Source organism: Erpetoichthys calabaricus, chromosome 9, assembly GCF_900747795.2.
Source record: "Erpetoichthys calabaricus chromosome 9, fErpCal1.3, whole genome shotgun sequence".
NCBI classification, from domain to species: domain Eukaryota; kingdom Metazoa; phylum Chordata; class Cladistia; order Polypteriformes; family Polypteridae; genus Erpetoichthys; species Erpetoichthys calabaricus.
Genome location: NC_041402.2, coordinates 98,378,724 through 98,398,687, shown reverse-complemented (window position 1 = coordinate 98,398,687; position 19,964 = coordinate 98,378,724). Strand labels below are relative to the sequence as shown.

The 19,964-nt window shown below is 35.6% G+C and overlaps 1 protein-coding gene across 1 annotated transcript; it reads left to right on the top strand.

Moving 5' to 3' along the window:
• Positions 1–405: 405 nt before the first annotated feature.
• LOC114657998 (vesicle-associated membrane protein 1-like) lies at positions 406–19,705 on the top strand. Its single transcript, XM_028810013.2, has 5 exons — positions 406–838; positions 12,328–12,466; positions 12,722–12,880; positions 13,060–13,111; positions 15,905–19,705. Coding segments are annotated over exons 1-5 (369 nt in total). The 5' UTR covers positions 406–836; the 3' UTR covers positions 15,922–19,705.
• The last annotated feature ends 259 nt before the right edge of the window (positions 19,706–19,964 follow it).

Here is a 19,964-nt window from a genome sequence, read left to right as displayed (position 1 = left end):
GTCATATACGTTAAAAATAAAGTATCTCCTTGTACGTTTTATCATACTAAACATTGATTGTTACTTGAATGCTTTTATGCTTCTTCTTGATATTTTTAGGTACTGTGGCTCAGACAAGCAATCTATATTGTACAGATGTTGGAAAGAAAGAAAAGGGCTTTGAATTAAAAGATATAATGTGTAAAATGCCCTTAAATAATAATTTTACGTGAGCTGTGCAGTGTTCATCCGTTCAGCTAAATTTCAAACTGAACTGCCTATTTAACACAGAGCCATATTTACAAATAATAAACGTCCTGATTCAGCAAGATCCTTGCTGTCTGAGGGACTCGCTTCACTCCTCCCTGAATTATTTGTTAAACGGGACACGGAAAGGAGGGAACCTCACAGAAAGTCTCTTCCTTTTCTCCCTGAGCTCTGACTCCAACGCCTCCGCACCTCTCTGCATCGCACCGCACTGCCCCCATCTTTCCCTCGCCGGACTGGATGTGATAGACAGCGACTGCAGTGACGTCAGCACCGCCCTCCGAATAAAAGCTCTGCGGCTGCTTTTCAGGTGTGCGATCCAACCAGCCCGCAAGGCAGCAATATTGCTAGTCTCTTATTAGTGGCGGCTTTATTGGAAAAGTGTTAACATCGTCGGTGATGATCTACATTTATTTCTTTTCATAACTCAGTAATATTAGAACACATCCGCAGGGATCGGTTAGCGGTGCGTGTATTTATTTATTTTTATTTTAGTTTCTTTTCATTATAGCTCTCAAAGGACGATTTCTTTTTCTCGGCGCTAGAACTGGTACTTACTGCCAGAGTGTGTTGTAACAAACTTGACAGTCATGTAAGTACGAAGATTCATGTTTCCTTCCATGTCTCCTGCCTTGTGCCCTTGTGTGTGCTAGGTGTGCATGGCTTGCTGTGTCAGTTACTTTGTGTCCCGTAGCCGTTTGTCTCGTTGTTCGCCGTCTTGCTCGATTTCTGCAGCCGTTTTCTTTTCCCCCTGCGCTTCCAGCTAGAATTGCCGCAGTGTGGCGCACACGCGGTGACAGTGCAGTGCTGCTTGCTGCTGACAGGGAGAATTTGGGGGAATCCGCAGCGCATTGTAGTGTCCGCATGGACAGGAACAACCCCTTATTAATTGGACTGCACTCATTGGAAGTAGGTTCATGTAACTGTTACAATAAACAACTCATACACAATTTATCGGAAACGGGTCAGTGCTTTCTTCTTCAAAGAAGCAGCTTACTGACACTGTTTTTTTCCCATTGTAATAAACTTTTCTAAGTTTTTCTAACCCCAAAAGATATTTAATTCGAAATATTTGAAATCGAACATTTATTGACGTTTCAACTGTCAATGCGACAATACCGACTAAAGATTTCTATAATGTGATGGACATTTGTTTAAAATATCACTAGTATAATGAATGTCTTGTTCTGACAACTTTGCTTACAGAGCTGTGTGAAAACATTAATGAACTTCAGCGCTTTTCATCTAGTAAAATATGTGATCAAAGGCAATACTATACAAAATTACAAATACAGTCATCGTACTGTGAACATTACTTTCTAAATCAACGGGGACTCCTAATTTTTACGTGTAAATGTCTATACCCATCTATTAATATGTTTTCCTGCAGTGAAAACAAATACCCTAGTAATAAATTATGAGGGCCAAGGAATATGCTTGATGTATGGTGATAACAAAGAGCGACAGTCTAATTTAGAGTTTGGGTAATAGTTTAAGTTCTTCATGATGATGCATTTCTATATAGTTAATGGCTTGAAATGTGTGTAATTAGTTAAAATAATGCTTAATTATGTCCACTTCCCCAAACCTCACTTGGTGCATAACCTTTTTTTAAGTGGGCAGATGCTGCATTGGCAGTAAATAGATCAGGACACCGCATCGTACTGCACTGATGGGGCGGAAGTACAAGATGCGTGAGAATATTTGTGAAAGGAGGGTAGGGAGATGTCTGATGAGCCCCGCACCGACAACTTCTGCAATGCTGTAACCGTTTCATTGCAACCTTACTGGCAAAACTGTACACCCCCACCCCCTCACATCCTTCCATACACAGTGTTATTGGATAAATGAACACTGCATACTATTTTAAAATTCACATGTACTTTTTTACTTTTGACAAGTTTAAGATTGCAATCAGCAATACAATGTCAATGAAAATAAATATTTGTTTGGATCCCTCTCTCTCTCTCGTTTACGTTTCCCGTGCGCGTTTTGTACAAGTAATATTAAATGTAGTGTAGAGCGTTACACTTCACAGTTGGGCGGTCATGCGGTCTCGACATCTTGACCATAATCAGTGTTTGTTTTCTGATTAAAAGTGTTTGGCATTAAAATGGATTCGACTGTGTAAAACTACTGCGTAGCAACGTCTGTACATTAAACGGGTTTATGGGTGCTCTTCCGTCCTAGACCCAAGCATTTATCCTTTGTAAAATGACGCTTTTATGAGAGGCGGCTTATACTACACATTCTGCTGAACTGGATGGGGAGTTTATAACTTGTTTCCGCGCTCGCCTTGATTTGCATTTGAATGTTGTGCATTCCTGTTTGGTGACAGAGTAAGTGTAGTTAGAGTCACAATGGATATAACAGTTCAGATTCTTTAAAAATTTCATGATGTTGCTATGTCAGCTGTTTTCGAGGTCCTGAAATGTAATTCTTTTCTTTCTTTTCTATATGATTCATGTTTACCATTTTATCAATCAAAACCAAATATTACACTGTCTTTCTAATGTAAACTGGACTTGCATTTTGTGGAATAAACAATTTTCTTAACCACAGTTCATGAGTTAATGAAATGAATAACTATTTTATATTATTTAGTTTATTATGCATTTTAAAGAGGCACTCTAAAGAATGTGCAACAACTATAGTCACTTTTACCTCTAAGTGAATAAAAGGGTCCCCACCAAATGACAACTCTATGTTATTGCCTTGATTAATTGTTTAGGAAAAGCTTGCACATCTTAAGATTCAATGTACTACCAAAATGAAAATGGCCGATTTAGTATCAACTGCAATGTCAAGTCAAGTTTTTAATTAGAAATGGAAATACCATCATCAATGCTAATCAAATACTCCATCTGCAATCATTGCCACAATGTGTAGGAGATTAAGATTTTTTTTCTAATCTTTCTCATAATATGTAAAATATTGTCACTTTTATCTAATATGTAAATAATTTCACCCTGGAGAATATCGATGAACTTAATAGAAGTAAACTAAAATATAATAGGATGTTGAATGTATCCTGCAAAATAAAACCAAACAAATGAAGTATTTTTATGCAGTTTTCTCTCTACCACCCTAATCCCCATTTCTTAGTTTTGACCAGGTTGGTCAGTTTACCCCCAATTTTTTGGAGGTATTGAAGCAGAATTATTTATGGCTAGATGCAGTTCCTGAGGCCATCCTCCGCAAGTCGCCCTTTATGACACAAAAAGAGGAGGATAACTTTTTTCTAACCCTAGGTCACAAGGACATTTTTATTAAAGTCTTCTGTTGTGGAAGTTACATTTACCATAACAATGTGAAGTGATCATAATCAAATACGATTAGAAACAAAAAAGTTCTTTCTTTTCATTTTCAAATTAAGTGCTATATAGCCAAGCACCTACCCTTTAATTAAACTCTTTAATTAAACTTTAATTAAACTCTTTGATATTTTTGCTTTTTTTTTTTTATTTTTCAAGGTAAATCAATTAAATGCTGGCTGTAATGTAAAAACTGCAGAAACCCCAAAAAAGGAAAGCAGTTGTATATAGAATTGTCCGATTTTGGGTCATTGAAAGATTGTTATCTATTGTGTGTGTGTGTGTCTTAAGGGTTGTTATTTTATCATGATTTAAAATAAGTCTATTATTAACAGATATATACATCAAATTTTAATAACAAGAATTTCCAAAATGCGCTGTTTATGGATTAATGCAGGATTTAAAAAAATGTTTTCTTGTTTTGGCTTTGAATATTGGTTACACTATTTTAATAAAACAATACATTACATTATTTTTAATGAAAAAAAAAATAGGTTTTACTATAGTCAAATGAACCTAAAAGTGCAAACACCCGCGTCACATGAAACAGCAGTCTGAGTCACCAAGTGTGATCAGCACAGTCGGAATGCATTATAGCATACAATCTGCTAGCATCTGCAGTTTTTCAGGAGTAATGCGGTACCATTTTTCTAAGGAAGTCAATCAATTCTGAAGGAAGCAGAAAATGCTATCTCAGGCATTGCTCCAAAAAAAAAAAGCATAGTTGCTATGCAGAGTTCACATATATTGAATGATAAAGGCCAAGATATATAAACAGCAGCACCGTCATAGCCATCAATACACTGCAAATTGCGTTGTCATGCTGTAGAACTCTACTGTTGTTAGTAAATAAATGCCAAGAAAAATTGAGTGGATATTGTCATTAAGTACTCTTAATTAATAATTAACATTCCTTGTGTGGGAGTAACTGCAGCCAGACTCATAACAGTGCAACACACTTCATATTATAATGATCAACATTCATAAACCTTTCAGCTTTGAAATCAGGTGGTTAAGGCTAAACAGATGTTTATAATTATGGAGCACATTCACTGATCCATTTCTCAAGAAAATGTTACAGAATGATTTATTCGATAATATAAAAATTCTCAGCTGTGAAACTGGCAGAAATAAATGCTCAGACTTGGAAAGTCAGGTGAAATATATTGCTCATGCAGCATGACCACCTATGCCTTGTTCTCTGTAGAGATATCAGTAGACCATTTTTAATCATGTAGGGTTGGAATTTGCAATATTTACATAAGAATTCCTACATGTCATTGCTGCATAAGTCTTTTATTCCACATGACTGTTTAAGTCTGAACATTTATTTCCGCTAATCTGACAACCAAACTGAGCTTTTCTCCCCATTTAATTAGTTTTTTTTTTGTAATTATTGAAAAATCTGTGAAAAAAGGAAGAAAAAACATAAACACACAATGTATTAAACATATAACAGAGAACAGCAATGCAGCAGAAAGGACAACACGCAATAACAATCAAAAAGCATATTATTCAGCAGTTTTGGTAGAAATATTCTGCAGTGCCTCCTCAGTGATATCTTGTTTTCATAAGTACAGGAACAAGTAGATATTCCGCACCTGGGAATATGAAGCAGAACACCACCATAAGAAAAGACGAATGAGACACAACTATTGTTAATTTCTTAGAACTCAAAGTTTCTGACATTTCTGATTGGGGTTTCACTGTTTTGCAGAACATCATGATGCTATTCAAACTTGCTTGCAAATCATAACAAATTAAACTGTTTTGGTTACCAGACCTCTTAGTGAATTTGCACCAACAATTGTGACCCATTCACAGTGAGTTATACTCTTGTCCCTTTGCAGTCATACTACAAACATAATACTTCATATGGATAATATCAATGTCCCTATTACTAGAGACTTTACATCCTGCCTTGAGAGTTTTGGATTCCAGCAGCATACTGATGTTCCCACTCATTCCAAAGGACATATCTTGGACTTGATTTGCTGTTCTGGAGTTACCCCGCTTGATTGTACTGCAGATGAACTCCCCATAACTGATCATTTTCTTATTTCATTCAATGTTAAACTTGCACTTTCCAATACTAAGCTTTCCCGTCTCATGTCTTTCTGTAATATTAAGAATATTAACTTAGACTCTCTTTCCTCTAGTATTGATTCCCTTATGGACATTCATAATTTATCTATCTATCTAATTTATCCACTCCTGAAGAACTGGTCTCACACTACAACACTGGAGTTAATGGTATTTTTACCTCTGTCGCTCCATTAAAAACTAGATCTGTTTCTTTCTCCTTTTCTGCTCCCTGGTTCACGCCTGAACTTCAGCTTTTGAAAGCCAAAGGCTGGCAACTTGAACGATTATATAAAAAAACTGGACTCTTTGTTCACAAAGAGATGTACAAAAACCATATGCTTTATTACAAGGACTGTATTGCCCAAACTAAATCTAACTATAATACTCACATTATTTCTTCCAATGAAGGCAATACCAAGTCATTGTTTTCACCACTTAACAAAAACCCACAACCCCCGGATTCTTTACCTTCTCACCTTTACTCAACTGAATTTTGCAATTCCTTTATGTCCTTTTTTAATGAAAAAATCCAGAAGATTCATCAGTATATCTGTACGGATTCCTCCAGTACTTCATTTGAATTTCACTCACCAACTCACTTGTTTTCCTCTTTTCAGCTTCCTACTTTCTCAGAAATCTCAGATCTTGTCTGTAAGTCTAAGCCATCCACCTATCAACTGGATGCCTTCCTACGGTTCTGGTCAAAGCCTGCCTCCCCTCTATAATCCACTCTTTTCTCACTACTGGTACCGTTCCTTCATCTTTTAAAACTGCTGCAATAACCCCAATACTGAAAAAACCTGGTGCTGATCCGACTAATTTTAGTAATTTTCGTTCTATTTCTAATCTACCCTTCATTTCCAAAATTCTTGAATAAATAGTGGCTATTCGACTTCATTGTCATTTATCTCAAAATAATCAGTATGAACAGTTTCAGTCTGGTTTTCGTCCCCTCCACAGTACAGAAACGGCACTTATCAAAATTACTAATGACCTCCTTATGGCAGCTGATTCTGGATTAATTACTATTCTCATCCTCCTTGATCTGAGTGCAGACTTTGACACTATTTGTCACACTACTCTTCTCAATAGATTATCTTCGATTGGCATTACCCACACTCCTCTAGATTGGTTCAGATCCTACCTCTCAGGCAGCACTCATTTGTTCAGCTTAAAACTTTCACATCCCAACCCACCACTGTTATTTCAGGTGTGCCCCAGGGCTCTGTCCTGGGGCCCTTCCTTTTCATTATTTACCTCCTTCCCCTTGGTAATATCCATCCATCCATTATCCAACCTGCTGTATCCTAACTACAGGGTCACGGGGGTCTGCTGGAGCCAATCCCAGCCAACACAGGGCGCAAGGCAGGAAACAAATCCCAGGCAGGGCGCCAGCCCACCACAGCCCTTGGTAATATCTTTCGTAAATATAACATTAGCTTCCACTGTTATGCTGATGACACCTAGCTTTATCTCACTAGCAAACATACTGCTTTCTTTCCACCCTCCTCACTTATTGATTGCATAGCAGAAATCAAATCCTGGTTTTCTTCAAATTGTCTTAAATTAAATAGTGACAAAACTGAGATTCTCCTCATTGGTGCAAAATGAACATCATCCAAAATTGATCATTTTTCATTTGTTATTGATAATTCCTCTGTCTCCCCTTCCCCACAGGTTAAGAGTTTGGGTGTCATCCTTGACAGTACTTTATCCTTTCAGTCCCACATCATATTTCCACTTGCGTAACATTAATTGTATACACCCTTCCCTCACTCACTCCCCACACCACTGCTATCCTTCTTCATAGCCATGTCACTTCTCGTCTGGTTTATTTGCAATTCCCTTTTCTTTGGTCTTTCTCACAAATCTCTTTATAAGCTTCAACTGGTCCAGATTTCAGCTGCCCGCATCATTACTAGAACCCCCTCTATTCACCATATCACTCCCGTTTTGCAGCAGCTTCATTGGCTTCCAGTTCAGTTCCGAATTTAATTCAAAATTCTCCTACTAACTTTTAAAGCTATCCACAACCTTGCCCCTCCATATCTCTCTGACCCCCTCCAAGTTGCCATTCTCTTAGATCCTCTTCCTCCATCCACTTGACTGTCCCCTTCGTCCGTCTTACCACTATGGGGAGCAGAGCATTCAGTTGCTCGGCTCCCCAGCTTTGGAACTCACTACCATCTGAGCTTAGAAATATTGAATCATTTTCACTTTTCAGATCTAAACTTAAAACTCATTTGTTTAAGACTGCTTTTTCTCTTTGATTATAATGCTCTGTCTGATTTTAACTTTTGTATTTTACTTTTCTTTATAACCTGTGTTTTGTCTATTGTTCGGTGTCCTTGAGTGTTTAGAAAGGTGCCTACAAATAAATAAAATGTATTATTATTATTATTATTAAGGTCAGCCAAACATGTCCAATAATTAATTAAAAATCTCAAGCATACTAAGTTGTTAATTGTCTCCTGCAAAGCCTCTTATTTTCATATACTTAGTATTGCCCATTTAGTAATATTTACACTTTTTGTCTATTATCTACTAATATACAGTATACAGTGACACATTTTAATATAGTAATGCAGCTTATAAAATTATTATTACCTTTACAGCAACATTCACCTATTTTACAATGAAGCACAATTTTTCCATTTCCAATTGAATGACCTTGAGCTTTTACCCACTCTAAAATAAATAAATTAATAATTGCACAATGCCTCCATCCTTGTGAAATGCCTTGGGGTGATATTCAAAATAGAATGGAAATTTAAATAAAAAAAAGCTTTATGTTTGTGCAGGAGAGGAACAAAGTATGCAGGGAAACCCTTTACTAATACAAGGAGAACAAGCACAGACAGAAACTGAGGCACCATACAAATGATGGTACTCGTCTCATTCTGCCACTATAATGCTCCACAGGCAGAAATATTTGATCAATATCTGAAGAAAGACAGAAGACATGTCTTCCAACTGTAAGCGGTAGATTTAAGAAGGTTCTGCTGGAAGAATGTACATTCAAAGAGCAATTCACCTCTCAGTTTTAAATCACTAAAGTGAAGTTCAGATATTATCAGTCTAATTCACTTCAACGCATTTCACTTTATTCTTAGCAAGTCTATAGTTTACACTACTAACACATCATTTAAAAACCAAATTAAACGTAACAAAATACATTTTATAAAATAAAAAGAACCTGCGCTCTCATTCTGTAGGGACTCTCTTCATCTATAATGATACCAAAGAGACCAGATGTTATAAAATTGCCTGTTTATTAATAATAAAAAAGGATCTGTGGCCATAAGAAGAATAAGGTAACAATAAGTAAAACAAAGGAAAATAAAATTATGCTGCCTGAATGCTCTAATTTCAAGTTTTTCTGTCTTTCTGATGGACTTGTTCACAAACGTTCCCATCTTTTAGTACTATAGTAGTCCCTGTCCTTCTGTCACATACAATCATATGATTTAGGACCACCTAAAGAAGCATCCAACCCACAGTAGAATTTTATATCAACACTGTGTGGTTGGGTGCAGGAATGACAGGTCATGCAATGGTAAAAGGTGGACTTGGCACTATGCTTCTTGCCCTTAGGCACAATGCTTAACAAAAATGAAACAACTCTAGCCACAGAATTTAGGGTATATTACAGGAGCTCCGTCTGGGGGGTTGGTCTTTTTTGAAAAAGACAACTCTTTCCAGGCAGCCGGTGTTTCTTATAGCTGATGAACTGGAAGGGGAAGGCTAAGTGCCAGTGATTCTCAGCACTGTAGAGAGAGAAAGAGAAGAGAATGTTAGTGACAGCTCCCCCTCTTGTCATGGTGGGTTATTACAAACCTCAATTGAGCAAATCCTTTGACGCGATCCTTTCACATGCATGTGTGACAACTGATAGATCATAAAATGTTTCAAGGTATACTGAATGTAAACACGCAGCCACAATTAGGTTGTAATATAAATAAACATATCTATATTTAAGACAAATGAAATTAATGAGATTACCAGAGCCAACAAAACAAGAGGATATTAAGTTGACATTATTTCAGAGAAAAAAAAACCTTAAGGAAAAATGAAAAAAAAAATTCTAAAGTAACTACATTGTGAAACAAATTGCCTTCTTAATAATAAAGAAGTGCACATATTTAATGGAATTAAATGCAATAAAAATCATTTAACAATTTGTTGAATATTTCAACCTGTAAACCAAGGGTGTCGAACTCCAGGCCTGGAGGGCAGCAGTGGCTGCAGGTTTTCATTCTAGCCCTTTTCCTTATCACTGACCAGTTTTCATTGCTAATTAACTCATTTTCCCTTCATTTTAATAGCCCTGTTTTTAAGGATTCCGTCCTCTGAATGTATTCCTTTCTTCATTAATTGAGAGCCAAACAGAAATGAGATGTGAAACAATTTTCACTCCAACCAGTCTCTTAATGAAAAGCTGATTCTTGCTGTTAATTAAACTCGTTATTTAATTCCACAGCTTGCTGCTGCTCTTATTCTGCCATGGCAGACATTTCTAAAACTGTTGATTTTCTGTTTTTTCTAAGAACATCGTCAAAATGTTTTGGTGACCTGAGAGATCAACCTTATTGAGACCTTCACCTTTCATTATTTTCAGATATTATGTGCTGGGCACAGGTGAGCTGGTCATGTGGCGGCTTGTTTTGTGTCTCATTATTGTTTGGCTGCTAATTAAGGAAAAAGAGACAACTAAGGGGTCTGAGTCAAGTTAAATAAAACTAAGGCAAAAGAAGTTAGTTAGCAGCAAAAACTGGTCACAAATGAAGAAGAAGGATAGAATGAAAACCTGCTGCCACTGCGGCCCTCCAGGGAAGGACCGGAGTTCAACACCTGTGCTGTAAACACTCAAAAAGGCAGAAAATATTATCCTTTTAAACACAGCTGTAGAATACTTAAAATTGTTAGCTCTTAGTTCATTTCATAACATAAAATAAAAGGGAAGTTATTTGCTCCATATGTAAAAAAAATAAAAGTGAATTTAGGAAAGTTAAGAATTACAGATTTTTGAACTTTACTGAATTTCTAATTTTGGTTTTGCTAAATCACAGTTTAAAATTTGATTGCTAAGCACTTGCATGTTTTCTCATTTTTGGTTTAATCTCCTTCAGTTCTGCCACTCAGATTTCTTTCCACTGAGTATTTTCTGTTTTAATGACAGATGCATTCAGTGGTCACAAACTCAGTCATGACATTCTTCCCACCTGCCTTAATTTATAAACCAAAGATAAACTCAGTATATCACTAATATTGCAGTGGGTATGAATCTTTTCTTAGCAAAGGCTCACAAAAACTTATGGGATCAGAGGGAGCCATAATTTTGTACCATAGGTAAGGACACTAACATTACCTTTAATGTTCATGGATGTCCAAGTAACCTTGTGCTCTTCTTAAACTGTGAGAACACCAAGGCAGTACCCATATTACCTACTTTATTGTTGGACAGTAGGGTGCTATAAGTTCTTTTTGAATGTCTCTTATTTGTTGTTTAGTGGTCAGGAAATCTTTCAACCTATTGCTTTACCTGCTTAAGAGCCACCCCCTTTTTCTCTATAGGGAGAGAGTTACGCATTCTCGGCTTCAGGGTTTTGGTGGAATAATACATCCAGCTTTCATCCAGTCCACCATTGTTTGTTTTTCTTATGGCGCATCTAACACACAATGAAGACACATAATCACATAGCAGCTCTTGACATTCCACACTGGCATGTCTGTCTTTTCTAACATAAAAATTATTTCTTACAGCAGGTATGGAATATTGGCATTGTTAAATTGGCCCTAATGTCTGTGTTTGCGTTCATCAAGCCATGGACATGGTGTCACATGCAGTGATTGTTCCTGCCTTGCTTCCAATGCTAGGTGGGTTAGGTTCAAGCTTTCACACAACCTTTCCCAAGATAAGCAGCTAGAGCCAAAGGAAATTGTGTAGATAAAATAAGCAATATTTTATTTCCATATTCCAACAGTTGACATACATAGTACTGTTTAGGCACCTAGACTTAAGAATGTGTCTTAAAAATGCTGGAAATTCTATTTGATTTCCTGGCCATCTAATGTTTGTATGAAAACTGCATAGTGTTTGTACAACATTTTTTTTGCTGGTATATTTTTTTGAGATTATTTGATGTGTTAGCTGAAAATAAAAATACCAATATTAAAAACAGAAACTGCCCTTTGAATGTCTGACAAATGTCAATCAAAGGTTTAAATCAAAAGCGTTACATACATTTTTGTCTTTAGTTTTGCATTCAGACAGCAAATGTTTATGTGTCAATTTCTTTAATTTGAAACAGTTTAACTAATCTATATTTATTTAAAAAATCTAGACTGTTGTGGTTTACTGTATTTTAAAGAAAAATCATACAGTAGATCAGAATTAATTCATACATTTATTCATTTTTTTTCTAAACCATTATTTCATTACCATGTCACTGGGACATGTAACATATTCTAGGAGTTCTGTACATAAAACATCTAAGCAAACGTATAGACACTGGGCATATTTGCACTTGCCATTCCACATAATGTACACAACTGTGTGATTTATGTGAAAGTACCAAGTATTTATCACCTGTATTTTTTCTTGTTTTGCTTTTAGGTAATGAATTATAATATACTGTAGAATTTTTAAATTAAAACAAAAATACAACATTTATGTTTTCAGGTCTGCTCCTGCAGCTCCTGGTGCCCCTGGTGAAGCTACTGAGGGCCAAGATGGGGCACCAGGTGGGGGACCTCCTCCACAACCTCCAAATACAAGCAGCAACCGAAGGCTGCAACAGAGTCAAGCGCAGGTCGAAGAGGTAAGATTGTGTGGGTTGACATACATAGTACTGTTTTGGCACTTAGAATGTGTCTTAAAAATGCTGGAAACTCTATTTGATTTCCTGTGTTTGAAGACAGGCTGAGCCCTTAGGAATTATTTCAGTAAACCTTGGGACTGAAATCTTATTTACCCCTATCGCTCCTCCAAAAACAATCTTAAACTCTCTTTAATAAACAGTTTAATCAGTAGGCTTAATTTTGTAATCCTGCTCTTCCCATTTACTCTCACATAGGTTGTGGACATCATGCGAGTGAATGTGGAAAAAGTACTGGAGAGGGACCAGAAGCTTTCTGAACTGGATGAACGTGCAAACGCACTTGAGGCTGGTGCCTCTCAGTTTGAGAGCAGTGCTGCTAAGCTGAAGAGCAAATACTGGTGGAAAAACTGTAAGGTGAGGATCCAGTTTTCACAACCAAACTACAGAAAAGGAAAGTAAATACAGAAACTGTAAAAAATAGATATGAAATTAATGTTAAACAGTGGCCAAAAAGCAGTTCATACAGCAGGAGAAAATGAAACTGTAAACACTGCTGGATTCTAACACAACTCTTGTTTTTTTTTTTGTTTTAGATGATGATAATATCTGGAGCAATATGTGCAATCATTATAGGAATAATATTTAGTAAGTTGAAACTTGTGTGTCCCTACCTTTAAAATATTTCTATCTTGTATTTGTTGATTCTGTGCTGCAAACTTCAGAAAAGTTTTAACAGCTGATATATATTTAAATTAGCATACTGTACATGTGTGGCAGAATGAATAATACTGATAGTGTCTTGGATTTAAATCCTGCACTTGCCTTCTATCAATGTGTAGTTTATGCATTCTCCTTGTGTCTGTGTGTTGGTGTGTGTGCTTTTATTTTTTTTTATTTTTTTTTTTTTTCACTATTCCTAAGGTATTATGTTTGGTTGTTTGACAATTCTAAATTGGTCTTGCATGTGTGTATGTGTAAGTAGCACAAGTAAGCTATAATAGGCTGGTCCACTGTTCAGGTCTTTTTCCTGCCTTGTGTCTGATTCTATCGCCATAGGCTCTGGCTTCCCAATGACCTTAATTTGACTGAGCAGGCTTAAGAATTTTAAGTTATGCTATTTATAGGATATTCCCAAGAATGAAACTTATTCTGAATATATATATTTGTTCCAGATTCTCATGACCTTTTGGGTGTAGATGTAGTTTACACCTTGAATGAACTTCACCTTAATTTTCAATGATGTCTCCAATGCATGATTCACATGGTTTATTAGTAAAAAAATAAGCTTAATAGGCCTTGCCTTCTCAGGGCTGCAGAGATTTAATTACTTTAATGTATTAGATGCATACCCTTGATGCACTTGGTTATTTTTCACACAGTTTCTAGATGTCAGTCAGTCAGTCATTATCCAACCCGCTATATCCTAACACAGGGTCATGGGGTCTGCTGGAGGCAATCCCAGCCAGCACAGGGCACAAGGTAGGAACATATCCCGGGCAGAGCGCCAGCCCAACCGAAGGCGGCACAAACACACACACACTAAGCACACATTAGGGACAATTTAGGATCGCCAATGCACCTAACCTGCACGTCTTTTAATTTAACTAAAACATTTAAACATATTTTAATTCACTCGAGATCTCACACATATAAATGGAACATTCTAGTAACATCTGTTATGCCAACAAATATTAAAGTCCCAAATTAGTTAACTATATTGAAAGTCTTAAGTAAATATCTGAGTCACAGAAATAAAACTTCTTATATATAACACATTATCAGAGAAGAAAATATAAAGTTAAATGTTATATATGACCCCATCATCACTTTAAGTGTACCGTTACTGTCATAGTTAAGAAGTTAGGCAGTTTTAAGTACATTTTCCTCAACAAAAAACTCTTCTGGCTGTGTGAACGGTCAAACATTTTACACATGCTTGTAAATCTTAAGAAAAATATGTACAATGAATCCCTGGGACAACAGTGCCTCACCGTTGCCGCATTCTGGACTCAGATCCTGATTCAGATAGGGTCAGAGTAGAGTATGCACATTTTCCGTCATCAGAGTTAAGTTTTCCTCCAACATGCTAAATATGAGAATGTTAGATTAGTTCTTGACTTTGAATTGGCCCAATGTTTTGTTTATAGCAGTACACTCTGTGATGGACTGGTAACAGTATGCAAGTTTGGTTACTGCCTTGTGCCAGATGCTGCCAAGACAGACTCCAGCCCATGTAACCCTGAGTTAAGTTAAATGCATTTAATGATGCCTGAATATAATTCAAACGATGACATTTAATAATTGCAAATTTAGAAGGATATATTGTGTATATTGTACATTTTGACAAATATTATTTTTTGTTAACTGCTTTAAAGTCACAGTGATTTCATAAATTGTTTTGGTTATACTATAGACTTATATTACTTTTAAATAATTGATTCATTTCATGCATCCATCATCTTGGGTTCAAATCTTGCACCTTTTCAACTTGTGTGGAGTTTTCATGTCATCCCCTTTGTCTGCATAGATTTTTCTCAATGTACTCAGGTTTTCCTTCCACTATAAAAAAAAAACTGCACATTAGGTTAATTATTAATTCTATACTGACCTTATGCAACTGTGAGTGTGGATATATGCCGGTCTTTATGCAGAGTGTTGCTAGGATGGGTTGCTGTCCCATTCAGTTGAGCATGTTGATAAACGCTATGCTATTTTAATTGTTATGTTGCATTCTTGATATTGATAAGTAGAGACTTTTTTTTTTTAACATTTTGCAAATTTCAATTTCAAGTACACACCCTCAATGCATTTCAAGGATTATCGTTGCATTACCTAAAGCTGGAATATTATGGAAAAGTTTTTCTTGGTGGCAGTGGGTAGCACTGCTGCCTTGCAGTTGGGAGACCCGGGTTCTCTTCCCGGGTCCTTCCTGCATGGAGTTTGCATGTTCTCCCCGTGTTTGCATGGGTTTCCTCCGGGTGCTCCGGTTTCCTTCCACAGTCCAAAGACATGCAGGTTAGGTGCATTGGTGAGTCTAAATTGTCCCTAGTGTGTGCTTGGTGTGTGGGTGTGTGTGTGCGCACCCTGCAGTGGGCTGGCACCCTGCCCAGGGTTTGTTTCCTGCCTTGCGCCCTGTGCTGGCTGGGATTGGCTCCAGCAGACCCCCGTGACCCTGTAGTTAGGATATAGCGGGTTGGATAATGGATGGATGGATGGACTTTTTCTTGGTTGAATAAATTAGACATTCTATTATCCAAATAGTTTTAGTTGGATGAAGTTGTAATTATAATGTCCCTATGCATGTTCTCATCATAGGTGTTCTGGTTCAGTTGGTCAAAGATTTGTTTGATTTAGAATTCAAGTATTTTTTTAATAATCCTAGTTTTTGTGAGAAATTCATTTTTAATTTCTGTTTTTTTCTTTTCTTTTCTCTTTCAGTTCACTTTTTCACTTGAAACCTCCATCTGATCTGACGACGACTGAGTGAGAGAGCATGGGTGAAAGAGAGAGAGAGAAAGAGTGTATGAAAAAGAAGGAAGGACTGAGTAATGTATTACAAACATCAACAGGGGAACTTAACCATCTGGTATCCAGCTCAACAAAAATTTTTTGCGCCTGCTCAGTTATATGTTTAGCAGTTTACACTTTCCTTTACAAGACTTCTGCTACTGCTTTGCTCCTCAGTGTGCAAATGCTATTTTTTCTATGGATTGTCAAATAAAATGTTAACACAGAAGCTGTCATACTGCCAGTGTGAGGCTGTGCTGACAAAAAAATCTTTGAACTTGGATTTGTGGTGGGGATGGGGGAGGTGGAAAGACTGGTCATGGTGTGCAGTTTGCTCACTAAGGTAACATTTTAGATCTTTGTGGAAGACTTCACTATCAGGCCAGTTTAACAGGTGAAGAATGATCTCTTACATCAGTTGATGAAAATATTTCGTATGTTTTTTTGCCTCTGGTAATTTAAACAAAGAAGCATTCATTATGAACTATATATACTTGTAAAATATTTTTAATGTTTATGTGATACTATAAATCATATATTCTTTGTTTCATCCTTGTTTCATTGTTCACCATCAAAGTTTGTGTTTCTACTAGCTATGAACTGTATTTAAATAATTATTCATTTATTTGTTTAAAATTACTAGACTGGGGAAAAATAATTATTGTCATAAATGGATTTTAAGTGATGCATGTTGTCACCTTTTGCAAGAAATACAATTTGAGTGAATTATGGGTATAATCTAAGTGATTGTGCAGATTTAAATTGTCTCATATCACCATAGCTGTATTAATCAGCTGTTAGATACCTTGACTGCACTTGAATTTTAATTAGTTTAGGACAAAAATGATATAAGCTATGACAACTTTGTTTTATCTCTGGAAGTAAAGTATACATCCCTTATTATTGTATTATAATCATTTATAGTGCTTTCAGAAATTAAGTACTTCCTTACTGCCTTAATTTTCAATGTCTACAACTGATTACTTGAGTCACGCATCTTAAAGTAAATAATAATTTAAGTAAGGCAAAGTATTTTATTGTGCAAGAATAATTCTGAAAAACTGAAATGTCTTCTTTTCTTTAAGTATTCAGTCAATTGAATTAACACTTAGTAAAAACTCCTTACTGCATTAGGTTGTTTTAGTTGTGTCTGTATGAATGGGATTTTATTATTCTTGCTCTTTGTAGATTAATTCTAGTTTGAAGGGCAATGTTAAAGTACTTTGATACTCAAGGCTATCTACAGATGTTTGCATGGTACTGAGACCTGGGAAAGCCAAGGTCTCTCCTATTCTTGTTTCAAATAAACTGAAACAGTGTTATTATGAACATATTCTTGGAACCATTGTTATTTTGGAATATGGCCAGAGTTTGACTCAGTCTTTTGCAAACTAATTCAGGATTTCCTGAAGAACTTGGTCAGACCAGTATTTAGCTTCTTAGATCATTACTTTTACCAAATTCTGGCAAATGAAGCAAATGCCATGATCCTTCATGGTAGAAATGGTGATACATGGGTGCTGACCTGTATTTGTTCATCATTGAACTTTGAGGCTCAGTCAGGGTGCTTACGGGGTTCTTCTTGTTTGGATGGTCAGTCTTTGTCTTAGTGGTTCAGCATTCTTTATACTTTTGAAATGATAATACAGATGTATTCCTGCTCACTGCTTCATTCACTGATTTGTATGCAATTTGTATTTGCTCTAATATATAAAGTCATGAGTAAAGTCTTTTATAGACATTTTATAAAATATAAATGAAAGCACTGTGTAAGTGCCATTTAAGGGACACACAATGAAAGATGATACATCTGTGACTACTTACAGAATCAAGACATTTCACTTTTATTTTAAATTACATTTAATATTATTGTCACTTGTAGACACAATACTACTTGAAGGCATGTAAACAATTTCTTTTAAATTATTAAACAAAAACTCCAATATTTAATGATTATGTTGTGAATAATGGATACACATGTAAAAATAAATATTGTAGATTCTTCAGCAGCTACATTATAAGAGCAACTAAACATTTACAATAATTACTAATCAGCCTCTGCTTTGAGAGAGAACTACTTTATCTGCTCTAGATTTGTTCACTGTCTTGCATGAAGAGTCCACTTCAGACCTTTCTGTAACATTTCTTTTGAGATGAAATCTGGATTATGACCCAGTCAATCCAAAATATTACTTTTCTTAGTCTTAACCAACTGCATGGCACATTTACTGCAGGTTGTAGGATCATTGTCATACTGGACGATGAGTTTTAGGTCAGAGGACTTAAGGAAAGACATTCCATAATGGCAAGGTTCTGAAATCATATGAATTCATAGTTCCATCAGGTAAATTGTAAAGGACAAGAACAGAGAGGTAGTCCCAAACCATTGATTGTGGGGATGTTATTTCTAAGGCAGGCGATGGTGTTTTTTGGTATGGCATATTGTTTTGGTTTTTTTTACCTGTTGTTTACCTTTTTTTTTTCTATTTAATAATCCCCATAAATGTACAGAACTTGTGAATATAAACCATTTAATGTATAAAGGCAAGAAGTATCTTAAATTTAGTGTGAATAATATACCATATAGAGAAACAGAACTGAGAAGTGGAATTTTCAAAAAGCACTGTAAAAATTATAAGAAATTACATACTATAGTTTTTTATTTATATTTATAGTGAAGCGAACCCTGAAAAATTCAGTGATGATAGATATTATCTGAGAGGCATATGGACATACACTTAACTGCTTTTATTGACCTGTACAGGTATAAGATTATTAGTACAGAAAATGCAACAGTGCTCTGCTGCAGTATTTCCCTTTTAAAATCTGACCAACCAGTGTAACTTTCCTACAATACATGTGGTACTTAGTAGAACTGCACAATCCTGGCCCTTAACAGCACCACCAACCACACCATCACACTCTGGTCAATTATTTTGTTTAGAACAGTGAGTTTGAGCCCTGAATGTTAAATTATTATCAATAATTTTTATAATTATGTATGGATTTTTTTTTACTTTGGGTAAAAATGTGCTGCTTTAATGAAAACCAAATTAAATGTGTATGGACAATTAATAAGTTTTTCTCTGGAAAATATCAAGTGGAAATGAAAAAGTAATAATTGTTAATAAGAGTTAATATGTTACTTGAACAAAATCTACTACAGTTAAAATAATTTCTGCAATGCTGAAAAGTGTTAATATATAAATGTATTTTCAAAAGTTTTGCATATTACTTTTGTTTCATAGTTCTGATTTTAACTGAATAGGTTCCCTAAGTACATTGATTTTTACTGTATGAAATCCTTATGATTAATCTCTGTAATCTATTTAAATGGATGAATCAGCTTGTTGCAAAACTAACCAAATCTATAGCTGAAGAGTATATAAGGTCTTTCAAGATCGTGAGATTTCATTTTATACTAAAAATATCATACACATGTATATTTTTGTTTAATTCAGTTTTGTATTAAATTTTGTCTCTGGATGTTAAGTATAATCCAATATTAAGATGTCTACTAACTGTGAATGTTCATGGTCAAAAAAAAAAAAATCTTCAGTTAATAACCTAAGGATTGAAATGCTATTTTATTATTATTTGCACGCTTCAAATCAGCTGTTCCACAGCTTGTAAAATGTGTCATTGTGATTCTTTACTTACCAGCAGTGCCCCTGTCCTGGACTGTAAGAACTGCAGATTAGCAGTGTTAATTATATACTGACTGCATATTAACCTTTGTGTAAAAGCGTCTGTGTTGTCTCTGTATTTGATTTTTTGACAGAAAATATTACTCTGCAAAAAGGAATAAAAGCAACTGGTATGATCCAATTCCATATGCACTATTGCAGAGTAGAGAGTTTAAGATTCAAAGATTTTTAGTGTATAATTTTTCTGTTTAAATTTTAATAATTCATTTTTAGTAATAAGTTGTATTGATGAAATTTTACCAGGACTTAATGAATCATGGTAATATTAGTTTGAAATAATATGG